This window comes from Scyliorhinus canicula, chromosome 3, assembly GCF_902713615.1.
Source record: "Scyliorhinus canicula chromosome 3, sScyCan1.1, whole genome shotgun sequence".
Lineage (NCBI taxonomy): Eukaryota > Metazoa > Chordata > Chondrichthyes > Carcharhiniformes > Scyliorhinidae > Scyliorhinus > Scyliorhinus canicula.
The window spans coordinates 12007828-12021429 of NC_052148.1; the positions used below are offsets into that span (position 1 = coordinate 12007828).

The 13602-nt window shown below is 44.8% G+C and overlaps 1 protein-coding gene across 1 annotated transcript in view; it reads left to right on the top strand.

Moving 5' to 3' along the window:
• Window positions 1-13602, top strand: part of dysf (dysferlin, limb girdle muscular dystrophy 2B (autosomal recessive)) — a 450750-nt gene that overhangs the window by 207606 nt on the left and 229542 nt on the right. Inside the window, exons 20-22 of the mRNA XM_038793128.1 lie at window positions 6316-6493; window positions 8239-8363; window positions 9164-9270. Of these exons, the coding sequence (XP_038649056.1) occupies window positions 6316-6493; window positions 8239-8363; window positions 9164-9270 (410 nt within the window). The remainder of the gene's footprint in view (window positions 1-6315; window positions 6494-8238; window positions 8364-9163; window positions 9271-13602) is intronic.

Sequence of the window (13602 nt, forward strand, 5' to 3'; positions counted from 1 at the left end):
TTACTGTTCATTACCAGGTTAGAGCACGGTGCCAGGTTACTGTTCATTACCAGGTTAGAGCACAGTGCCAGGTTACTGTTCATTACCAGGTTAGTGCACAGTGCCAGGCTACTGTTCATTACCAGGTTAGAGCACAGTGCCAGGTTACTGTTCATTACCAGGTTAGAGCACAGTGCCAGGTTACTGTTCATTACCAGGTTAGTGCACAGTGCCAGGTTACTGTTCATTACCAGGTTAGAGCACAGTGCCAGGTTACTGTTCATTACCAGGTTAGTGCACAGTGCCAGGCTACTGTTCATTACCAGGTTAGAGCACGGTGCCAGGTTACTGTTCATTACCAGGTTAGTGCACAGTGCCAGGTTACTGTTCATTACCAGGTTAGTGCACAGTGCCAGGCTACTGTTCATTACCAGGTTAGAGCACAGTGCCAGGTTACTGTTCATTACCAGGTTAGGGCACAGTGCCAGGTTACTGTTCATTACCAGGTTAGAGCACAGTGCCAGGTTACTGTTCATTACCAGGTTAGAGCACGGTGCCAGGTTACTGTTCATTACCAGGTTAGTGCACAGTGCCAGGTTACTGTTCATTACCAGGTTAGTGCACAGTGCCAGGTTACTGTTCATTACCAGGTTAGAGCACGGTGCCTGGTTACTGTTCATTACCAGGTTAGAGCACGGTGCCTGGTTACTGTTCATTACCAGGTTAGTGCACGGTGCCAGGTTACTGTTCATTACCAGGTTAGAGCACAGTGCCAGGTTATTGTTCATTACCAGGTTAGAGCACGGTGCCAGGTTACTGTTCATTACCAGGTTAGAGCACAGTGCCAGGTTACTGTTCATTACCAGGTTAGAGCACAGTGCTGGGTTACTGTTCATTACCAGGTTAGAGCACGGTGCCAGGTTACTGTTCATTACCAGGTTAGTGCACGGTGCCAGGTTACTGTTCATTACCAGGTTAGTGCACAGTGCCAGGTTACTGTTCATTACCAGGTTAGAGCACGGTGCCAGGTTACTGTTCATTACCAGGTTAGTGCATGGTGCCAGGTTACTGTTCATTACCAGGTTAGAGCACAGTGCCAGGTTACTGTTCATTACCAGGTTAGAGCACGGTGCCAGGTTACTGTTCATTACCAGGTTAGTGCCAGTGCCAGGTTACTGTTCATTACCAGGTTAGAGCACGGTGCCAGGTTACTGTTCATTACCAGGTTAGTGCACAGTGCCAGGTTACTGTTCATTACCAGGTTAGAGCACGGTGCCAGGTTACTGTTCATTACCAGGTTAGTGCACAGTGCCAGGTTACTGTTCATTACCAGGTTAGAGCACGGTGCCAGGTTACTGTTCATTACCAGGTTAGTGCCAGTGCCAGGTTACTGTTCATTACCAGGTTACAGCACGGTGCCAGGTTACTGTTCATTACCAGGTTAGAGCACAGTGCCAGGTTACTGTTCATTACCAGGTTAGGGCACAGTGCCAGGTTACTGTTCATTACCAGGTTAGAGCACGGTGCCAGGTTACTGTTCATTACCAGGTTAGTGCATGGTGCCAGGTTACTGTTCATTACCAGGTTAGAGCACGGTGCCAGGTTACTGTTCATTACCAGGTTAGTGCACAGTGCCAGGTTACTGTTCATTACCAGCTAAGTGCACGGTGCCAGGTTACTGTTCATTACCAGGAGTTATGGAATGATGGGACCGCCACCTGGTGGTGTTCCTGCAGTACTGCAGAATTCCCATTTTCAGCTAAAACATTTTGTTAAAAAGCAGGGGCTGGATTCTCTGTTTTTGGGACTATGCCCCATGCATTGTGAAAATTGTGTTTTTTAACACCAGGAAAATTGGCATCAAAATGCCATTGATTCACAGCGATGCAGGGGGCTAACAGGCAGCTGTCATAGAGCTCCCAGCACGTTTGGCTCTGAGGCATGCGCAGGGCGGCGGCTTCCAGCGGCCTCTCTGTGCTCCATGGCGGACTTAGCCTGCGGAGCAGGTTCGCATAAATAGTGCCACACGTCGGCCGCTCGCCGTCCTGGACCGCCCCCACGTCCCAGACCGCCCGCACAGATAGCCCCCTGTCCCGAATATGGCCCCCCGCCCCCCCGGCCCTCCGATCGGCCCTCCCCCGACTGTGGTTGCTGCGGATAAGGAGTAACCACTTCCGCCGATAAGACGGTCAGTATCCACAGACACAGAGGCAGAGCTGAGCTGAGGAACCTCTCGTGTTGGCATGTTCTGGAAGGCACTGGCTGAGAGGGCAATGGAAGCAGATTCAATAATAACTTTCCCATAGCAATTCGACAAATACTTGGACAGATACAAAAATTGCAACTCCATGGGGGGAAACAAATCATCGGATGATAAGAGAGTTTAGTGTTTCGAAAACCCTTCCACACCCATTGCCTGGTCATTGAACACATCCGAGGGTGAATGAGACAAATTTTGATGGGCAAATGTGACCAGGGCTGTGGGGACAGGAACATGGAGTTCAGCCCGCAATCAGATCAGCCGGGATCTTATCGAATGGCGGAGTGGGATCGAGGGGACAAGAGGCCTACGCAAGTTTATATTTCCTGCAACCTCTTGAAAGGGGAGGTGGCGTGAGATTAATTTTGTAGCTCTCCCAAAGGGAATGCACGGACATAGTGGGCCGAATGGCCTCATTTGGTGCAACATCATTGCATGATTCTATGTCCCTGTTTGGCCAGCACTGTGAAAAGCTCTGGGCTCCAGATCGTACACGCTCATAGAGCAATGGAGAGGTTTCGAGAAAGGTTTCACAAGGACCTTCCCAGAGCTGCGACGTGACTTCCATTTCGAGAGACTGAAAGGCCTGACACTCACTTCACTGGAAGAGAAATAGCTGAATGGTGATCTCTAAAATTAAGGAAGGGTCCGATAGGGTAGACGTAGAGATTAGGGGCACGATCGACCATCTGTCTTGCGCCCGAAAGGGGGCGCGACGGGGCCGGTAAATGCAGGGAGAGGCTTCCCTCTTCTCAACAGCCGTTGCGCTTCGTGAGATCTAGCGAGATCTCGCCAAGCGTTGGGCTCTGGGTCCCACCCAGTTACGGTAAAGTTAAGATGAGAACGTCAGCAATAGGATAAGGAATAGACCATCCCGCCCTTCGAGCCTACTTCACCGTTCAATATGGTCATGTTTGATTTGTTTCTGGATTCCCTGGATTCTCCGGGGGATCACAGAGGCACATTATTCATCTGCCTCCTGTCCGCCCATTCCTTTTGAAATTCCGCACTATTCTCCTCACTGCTCACTATGCTTCCAGGTTTCATATAATCCCAACACTGAAACTCCACTCTGAACCTTCCTACAGCCTGAACAACAGCTATTAACCATTACACTCTGTCACCCAGCCAATTCCATACTCACGTTGCTACTTTCATTTTATACCATGAGCTGGAACTTTGCTCACAAGTCTGTTGTGCGGCACTAAACCAAATACCTTTTGGAAATCTATGTACACCACATCAACAGCATTACCCTCATCGACCCTGTTTTTGTTCCCTCTTCAGAAAGACTCCAGTATTCCCTTAAGAAATCCATTTTGGCTTTTTTTAAAAAAGTATTTTTATTCAGGTTTTGCAGAATTTTTCATAAAGGAACAGTAATAACAATAATAACTAGAATGAGTATTAACATAGTGTAAAAAGAAAATATAGAATAACAATTAAATGGACATTACCCCACGCGACCCAGACTTCCCACACCATCCCAATAAAGCACTCACCCCCTACACCCCTCAGCCCCCCCCCCCACCCCACCCCCACCCCCTACGGTGCCTAGCTATATCTTTTTCCTTTTAAAAAAAAATATTTTTTTGAAATAATTTTTATTCAAGTTTACAACAACAAATTTTATCACAACAGAGAAAAACAGTAACCCCTCCCCTCCAATACAAAACAATAAATTAACAAGAAAAAGAAATAAGCATAAAACCATGAGAACAAACCCCCATAACGAACCCGTAGTGCCCCCCCTCCCGGCTACCTTCCCCCGATTCCCGTCCATGTTCCCCTGATTCTTGGCCACCCGGCTATTCTTTCTCTTGTTCGTTGGCCTCAAACAGGTCCCGGAACAATTGCATGAATGGCTCCCACGTTCTGTGGAAGCCGTCGTCTGACCCTCGGATGGCGAATTTGATCTTCTACATTTGGAGAGATTCCGAGAGGTCGGACAGCCAGTCTGCAGCTCTGGGTGGTGCTGCTGACCGCCAGCCAAACAGGATTCTACGGCAGGCGATCAGGGAGGCAAAGGCAAGGGCGTCCGTCCTCCTCCCCAGGAATAGATCTGGCTGGTCTGAAACCCCGAAGACCGCCACTTTCGGGCATGGCTCCACCTTCACCCCCACCACTTTGGACATGGCCTCGAAGAAGGCTGTCCAGTACTCCACAAGTCTGGGGCAAGACCAGAACATGTGGGCGTGGTTGGCCGGGCCTCTTTGGCACCGCTCACATCTGTCCTCCACCTCCGGGAAGAACCTACTCATACGGTTTCTCGCTAAGTGGGCTCTATGTACCACTTTTAGTTGCGTCAGGCTGAGCCTTGCGCACGTGGCGGTGGTGTTGACCCTATGCAGTGCTTCGCTCCAGAGTCCCCATTTTGGCTTTCTTTAGTTATCCTGGGGTTGTCCATGTGACTGATGTGTTTGTTCAGAGTGACTACTTCTATCTTTTCCACCCCCCGAGGTTAAGCTGACTGGGCTGTGGTTGCTGGGCTGGTGCTCACACCCCGGCTGGGATTCTCCGTCCCGCTGGCCTCGTTTCCCAGTGAGGGCGACCCCCTCCTCCGTTCCTGCAGCCGGCCAATGGGGATTCCCATTGTGGACCCACCCCCATGCCGGCAGGAAAGCCACGGGAGTGGGTGCGTTGCGGGTGATGCAGCGAACCCCGCAGCCTGATTTGAACAAGGGCGTACCGTTTGCAATTCTCCAGTCCTCTGGAACCATGCCTGAATCTAAGGAAGGCTGACACATTCTGGCCGCAATTTCCACTCTCACTTCCCTCCGCATCCTTGGAACCATCTCGTCTAATTTAAATACAGGTAACCTGTCCAAAAACTCCTCCTTTTCAATTTTAAACACTTCTGGCCTCTTTCACCACTGTCTGGGTAGAATCATCTTCTGTGATAAAGGGGAGCTACAATGCATTCATTTAATTCCTCAGCTATGTCCTTGTTTCTTTGAGTGTTTCCCACTGTTAATTTACCGCCATAACTTTTAGTTTATTTTCCCAATCATCCATATCCCCTCATTCCTATTCGATTTGCCTTATTTAAATTGAAGATTCTTAATTGGGACTGGCGTATGTCACTCTCAAACTTAAGATGGAATTCAATTGTACGTACGATGATCACTTTTCCCAGATCTTTCACTTATTAAACCTACCTCCGAGAACAATTCCACATCTAAACTAGTTCTATTCTTAGTTGATTACGCTATCCCTAATAAATCCATAGGGAATACAGGAGAAACTTCTTTATCCAGAGAGTGGTGGGAATGTGGTACTGGCTACCATAAGGAGTGATTGAGGTGAATAACAGAGACATGTTTCAGAGGAATCGAGACAAGTACATGAGAAAGGAAAAGAAGAATGGGGCCTGATGAAGAATTTGGAGAAATGCGGAATGTAGACACCAATGTGTACCTCAATTGGGCCAAATTGACCTTTTCTATGCTCTACACACTCTGTGATATCTTACGGTTCCACCTCCACCCTCTTCATTCGCTCCAGTGAGGAGCAACCAGAAATACATTCACCTGCCTTAAAGAACAAAGAACAAAGAAAAGTACAGCACAGGAACAGGCCCTTCGGCCCTCCAAGCCTGCACCGACCATGCTGCCCGTCTAAACTAAAATCTTCCACACTTCCGGGGTCCATATCCCTCTATTCCCATCCTATTCATGTATTTGTCAAGATGCCCCTTAAATGTCACTATCGTCCCTGCTTCCACCACCTCCTCCGGCAGCGAGTTCCAGGCTCCCACTACCCTCTGTGTAAAAAACTTGCCTCGTACATCTACTCTAAACCTTGCCCCTCGCACCTTAAACCTATGTCCCCTAGTAATTGACCCCTCTACCCTGGGGAAAAGCCTCTAACCATCCACTCTGTCTATGCCCCTCATAATTTTGTAGACATCTATCAGGTCACCCCTCAAACTCCGTCATTCCAGTGAGAACAAACCAGGTTTATTCAACCTCTCCTCATAGCTAATGCCCTCCATACCAGGCAGCATCCTGGTAAATCTCTTCAGCATCCTCTCTAAAGCCTTGTGACCATCTCCTCATCCTTCTTCCCACTCCCAGAAACACCTCCGTCGGCGGAAGTTCCACCTGTGCGCCGTCTTTTACTCCGCCACCATGCTCCAGGAGGTGGGCGATGCCATCCAGTTTGAGGTCAGCATCGGTAACTATGGCAACAAGTTTGATGCCACCTGCCTGCCGCTGGCCTCCACCACCCAGTACAGCCGGGCCGTGTTCGACGGTAGGTCTGCACATCACTTTGTCATCGTCTGGGTAATGACTTTCATTATATTTACATACATGTAGATGAGCTGGGAATTGATTTGGCCTTGCGCCCAAATAGGAGAATGTGTGGGGAATTTATTTTGCCTTGATTCGCAAATATACAAGTAGGAAGGCCTGAGATTTGTTTATAGACAAAGTTAGTGGAGTTAGCCTATGAGGGGAATGGTGGTGGACAATTCAGCGACTCACTGGAGGAGGAGGCTCCACAAATATCCCCATTCTTGAACAGGAGAACATAGTCTCCGAATGCACAATTCCACCCAACGTTTCATAAGAAAAGGTAACTGCGCAGTTTTAACGAAGCTGGATACCTCTTGACCCCGGTAGGCTGTTTACAAAAGTGTCACATGCTGGCTAATGGCTTTGGAAAAAAAAAACATACTTTGGAAAGTTGCATTTAAAAGTTGATCAGCTGTTTTGCTTTGGAGGAAATAAGAAAGTTCAACAATTTGGCGAAAGAAGACACAGCGGAAAAGAAAAATTGAATGGAAGTTTGAGCGAGATCGATTCACGTTTGAAAATCGACCGACTGCAGGTTTTGCTCAAAGCCCACCCGAGTGCAAAGGTCATCGGTTGTTTCGTAGACCAGAACTGAGAAACCAACCATAAAACCCAGACACCACCTCAAGGATTTCATCATCGTGCCTGACTTTTAACCATTTGGCTGTGTGGCTGGTTTCATAATAAACCAATCATTTGTTGTTTATTGAAGAAAGCTGGACACCCAACAGCACTTCGCCACTTCTTCTGGCAAGTCCAGCAGGTTGGGGCACCATTTTGTCTGGCACCTCCAATCTTACCCCCCCCCCCCTCTTTTCAGGCCCCCCTCCTCTGTTCTCCAGCCCCCAACCTTGGGTAGGTCCTCGGGAACTCCCCCTCACACCCCGCCGACTGGTCAGGCCCCCTGTGCTCAATCCCTGGCAGTACCAACCTGGCAATCAGGCATCTTGGCACTGCCAGGGACCCAGGCTGGCAATACCAAGGTGCCCAGGTGCCAAGGGGAGTGGCAGGGTACCACCCCTACCCTGTCCCAACTACCTGAGGGTCTCCAAAGGCTTGGGAGGTCCCCAAGGTGTTGGTACACCTGGTCCAGGTTTATGTGGGCCATTACTCGACGATGCCCTGCAAGGTCCCCCGGGCGTGGCCTTTGAGTCCCTGACACTGGGTGAATCCGGCGAACATATATTTGAATGAGCCGAAAGGAGGGTGTGACTCCGTTGAATCTCGTGAGATGTTTCGAGGGTGGCAAATCACACGAGAAACCTCTCACGAGATTCAACGACCTCGTCCCGATAGCAAGTCGGGCCTGATGGGGCCGCTGGTTCGTGACCATTACAACTTATTTTATCCAAACCATTTGGGCTCGAACCACGCCAATGTTATTGTTGAATGAAAATCGCTTATTGTCACGAGTAGGCTTCAATGAAGTTACTGTGAAAAGCTCCTAGTCACCACATTCCGGTGCCTGTCCGGGGAGGCTGGTACGGGAATCGAACCGTGCTGCTGGCCTGCCTTGGTCTGGTTTCAAAGCCAGCTATTTAGTCCTGTGCTAAACAGCCCCAGTAGGGGATGTTGAAGGACTAACAATATTACAGTGGTAACAATGGAATGATATCTAGAAACAAGTTTCAGGGAGGGGGAGGGATAAGAGAGGGGTGACTCGGGAGCGATGCTGACTTATTGTTCCGGATCTTTCTCAAGGTTGCCATTATTACTTTCTGCCCTGGAGTAACGTCAAGCCGGTGGTGGTCCTGTCGTCATTCTGGGAGGATATTAGCTTCAGGATCGATGCCCTGAACATCTTGCTGAATGCTGTGGACAGACTGGTGAGTGTTGACTGGGCAGGGACTGGCTGGGGTGTAACTCTGATGGATAATGGAGAGACAGCAGGGTAGCATTGTGGATAGCACAATTGCTTCACAGCTCTAGGGTCCCAGGTTCGATTCCCGGCTTGGGTCACTGTGCGGAGTCTGCACATCCTCCCCGTGTTCGTGGGTTTCCTCCGGGTGCTCCGGTTTCCTCCCACAGTCCAAAGATGTGCAGGTTAGGTGGATTGGCCAGGCTAAATTGCCCTTAGTGTCCAAAATTGCCCTTTGTGTTGGGTGGGGTTACTGGGTTATGGGGATCGGGAGGAGGAGTTGACCTCGGGTAGGGTGCTCTTTCCAAGAGCCGGTGCAGACTCGATGGGCTGAGTGGCCTCCTTCTGCACTGTAAATTCTATGACATGGAAAGAAACGTCCAGAAATTTCCAAAGTCACAGGGGTCTGGGGACAACCTTCGACCTTTTGACCATGTTTTCCCATTGGCGTTTGTGGGGTCAATGGGAGGTCACCCTATGGTCAGATCTTCTAATGATTCCAAGAGCCGTGTGGCCTATCCCACCCTGGGTTCTGCAAAGTGGGACAGGATTCTATAAGCCCAGGGGGAGATGGTTCAAGGGGACAGATCCCTAATTTTGGAACTCAGCCCTGGCACTAACTAATCTCCATGGCACTTACTCCTCCCTTGGTACTGGCCTCTACCCCTAGCACCAGTCCACTGAACATGCATGTGACCCGTTGCTTTTTTTACATGGCTGTATACCCATGTTCTATTTGACATGCCTGTGGTCCTGTGTGCTTTATAGGAATACTGCCTTGAGCTGCTCCATCTTGCCATCAAGGCGAAGAGTGCTGAGAGTGAAGTGAACAGAAGAATTGATGAACTGATTGACTTTGTCATCACAGACTGCAGGTAGTGCTGAGCAAGAAAACATCCAGGACAATTAATGCATTTATTATAAAGAATAACTCAGTGTATATTATAGAGTATAACACCCAGTGTATATTATAGAGAATAACTCTCAGTGTATATTATAGAGAATAACACCCAGTGTATATTATAGAGAATAACTCTCAGTGTATATTATAGAGAATAACACACAGTGTATACTATAGAGAATCATACCCAGTGTATATTATAGAGAATAACTCTCAGTGTATATTATAGAGAATAACACCCAGTGTATATTATAGAGAATAACTCTCAGTGTATATTATAGAGAATAACACCCAGTGTATATTATAGAGAATAACTCTCAGTGTATATTATAGAGAATAACACCCAGTGTATGTGAGAGAGAATAACACCCAGTGTATATTATTGACAATATATTATAGATTAACATCGAATATCCATTATAGAGAATGCCAAACAGTGTATAAAATACAGAGTGAAACCCAGTGAATGTGTTATAGAGTAACAAACAGTGTATATTATACAGAGTAACAACAAGTGTATATTATCGAGAATAATCACCCCCATGTTAGAAAGTAACAGTCAACGTATATTATAGAGAATAACATCATGTGTATATCATAGGAAAAACCCGCCAGTGTATAGAATAGAGAGTAACCTCCAGTGCATATTATAGAGAAACAAACAGCACATTATGTCGAACAACACTCAGTGTATATTATGTTTAATAACACTCAGTGTATATTATAGAGAATAACTCTGTGTATATTATAGAGAATAACACTCAGTGTATATTATGTAGAATAATACCCAGTGTATCTTATAGAGAATAACACTCAGTGTATATTATAGAGAATAACACTCAGTGTATATTATAGAGAATAACACCCAGTGTATATTATGTAGAATAATACCCAGTGTATCTTATAGAGAATAACACTCAGTGTATATTGTAGAGAATAACACCCAGTGTATATTATGGAGAATAACTCTCAGTGTATATTGTAGAGAATAACACCCAGTGTATATTATAGAGAATAACACTCAGTGTATATTATAGAGAATAACACCCAGTGTATATTATAGAGAATAACACTCAGTGTATATTATAGAGAATAACACCCAGTGTATACTATAGAGAATCATACCCAGTGTATATTATAGAGAATAACACCCAGTGTATATTATAGAGAATAACACTCAGTGTATATTATAGAGAATAACACCCAGTGTATATTATAGAGAATAATACCTAGTGTATATTATAGAGAATAACACTCAGTGTATATTATAGAGAATAACACTCAGTGTATATTATAGAGAATAATACCCAGTGTATATTATAGAGAATAACACCCAGTGTATATTACAGAGAATAACTCTCAGTGTATATTATAGAGAATAACTCTAAGTGTATATTATAGAGAATCATACCCAGTGTATATTATAGAGAATAATACCCAGTGTATATTATAGAGAATAACACCCAGTGTATATTACAGAGAATAACTCTCAGTGTATATTATAGAGAATAACTCGCAGTGTATATTATAGAGAATAACACCCAGTGTATATTATAGAGAATAACACCCAGTGTATATTATAGAGAATAACTCTCAGTGTATATTATAGAGAATAACACTCAGTGTATATTATAGAGAATAACTCTGTGTATATTATAGAGAATAACACTCAGTGTATATTATGTAGAATAATACCCAGTGTATATTATAGAGAATAACACTCAGTGTATATTATAGAGAATAACACTCAGTGTATATTATAGAGAATAACACCCAGTGTATATTATGGAGAATAACTCTCAGTGTATATTGTAGAGAATAACACCCAGTGTATATTATAGAGAATAACACTCAGTGTATATTATAGAGAATAACACCCAGTGTATATTATAGAGAATAACACTCAGTGTATATTATAGAGAATAACACCCAGTGTATAAGACCATAAGACCATAAGACATAGGAGTGGAAGTAAGGCCATTCGGCCCATCGAGTCCACTCCGCCATTCAATCATGGCTGATGGGCATTTCAACTCCACCTCCCAGCATTCTCCCCATAGCCCTTAATTCCTCGCGACATCAAGAATTTATCTATCTCTGCCTTGAAGCCATTTAGCGTCCCGGCCTCCACTGCACTCTGCGGCAATGAATTCCACAGGCCCACCACTCTCTGGCTGAAGAAATGTCTCCGCATTTCTGTTTTGAATTTACCCCCTCTAATTCTAAGGCTGTGCCCACGGGTCCTCGACTCCTCGCCTAACGGAAACAGTTTCTTTGCGTCCATCCTTTCTAAGCCATGTATTATCTTGTAAGTTTCTATTAGATCTCCCCTTAACCTTCTGAACTCCAATGAATACAATCCCAGGAACGCCAGCCGTTCCTCATATGCTAGACCCGCCATTCCAGGGATCATCCGTGTGAATCTCCGCTGGACACGCTCCAGTGCCAGTATGTCCTTCCTGAGATGTGGGGCCCAAAACTGGACACAGTACTCCAAATGGGGCCTAACCAGAGCCTTATAAAGGCTCAGTAGCACATCGCTGCTTTTATATTCCAACCCTCTTGAGATAAATTCTTTTATATTCCAACCCTCTTGAAAAAAAAACCCTCTTGGTATACTATAGAGAATCATACCCAGTGTATATTATAGAGAATAACACCCAGTGTATATTATAGAGAATAACACTCAGTGTATATTATAGAGAATAACACCCAGTGTATATTATAGAGAATAATACCTAGTGTATATTATAGAGAATAACACTCAGTGTATATTATAGAGAATAACACTCAGTGTATATTATAGAGAATAATACCCAGTGTATATTATAGAGAATAACACCCAGTGTATATTACAGAGAATAACTCTCAGTGTATATTATAGAGAATAACTCTAAGTGTATATTATAGAGAATCATACCCAGTGTATATTATAGAGAATAACACTCAGTGTATATTATAGAGAATAACACACAGTGTATACTATAGAGAATCATACCCAGTGTATATTATAGAGAATAACACTCAGTGTATATTATAGAGAATAACACCCAGTGTATATTATAGAGAATAACACCCAGTGTATATTATAGAGAATAACACCCAGTGTATATTATAGAGAATAACACTCAGTGTATATTATAGAGAATAACACCCAGTGTATATTATAGAGAATAACACTCAGTGTATATTATAGAGAATAACACTCAGTGTATATTATAGAGAATAACACCCAGTGTATATTATAGAGAATAACACCCAGTGTATATTATGGAGAATAATCCCCGGTGTATATTATAGAGAATAACACCCAGTGTATATTATAGAGAATAACACTCAGTGTATATTATAGAGAATAACACTCAGTGTATATTATAGAGAATAACACTCAGTGTATATTATAGAGAATAACACTCAGTGTATATTATAGAGAATAACACCCAGTGTATATTATAGAGAATAACACCCAGTGTATATTATAGAGAATAACACCCAGTGTATATTATAGAGAATAACACCCAGTGTATATTATAGAGAATAACTCTGTGTATATTATAGAGAATAACACCCAGTGTATATTATAGAGAATAACACTCAGTGTATATTATAGAGAATAACACCCAGTGTATATTATAGAGAATAACACTCAGTGTATATTATAGAGAATAACACCCAGTGTATATTATAGAGAATAACACTCAGTGTATATTATAGAGAATAACACCCAGTGTATAAGACCATAAGACCATAAGACATAGGAGTGGAAGTAAGGCCATTCGGCCCATCGAGTCCACTCCGCCATTCAATCATGGCTGATGGGCATTTCAACTCCACCTCCCAGCATTCTCCCCATAGCCCTTAATTCCTCGCGACATCAAGAATTTATCTATCTCTGCCTTGAAGCCATTTAGCGTCCCGGCCTCCACTGCACTCTGCGGCAATGAATTCCACAGGCCCACCACTCTCTGGCTGAAGAAATGTCTCCGCATTTCTGTTTTGAATTTACCCCCTCTAATTCTAAGGCTGTGCCCACGGGTCCTCGACTCCTCGCCTAACGGAAACAGTTTCTTTGCGTCCATCCTTTCTAAGCCATGTATTATCTTGTAAGTTTCTATTAGATCTCCCCTTAACCTTCTGAACTCCAATGAATACAATCCCAGGAACGCCAGCCGTTCCTCATATGCTAGACCCGCCATTCCAGGGATCATCCGTGTGAATCTCCGCTGGACACGCTCCAGTGCCAGTATGTCCTTCCTGAGATGTGGGGCCCAAAACTGGACACAGTACTCCAAATGGGGCCTAACCA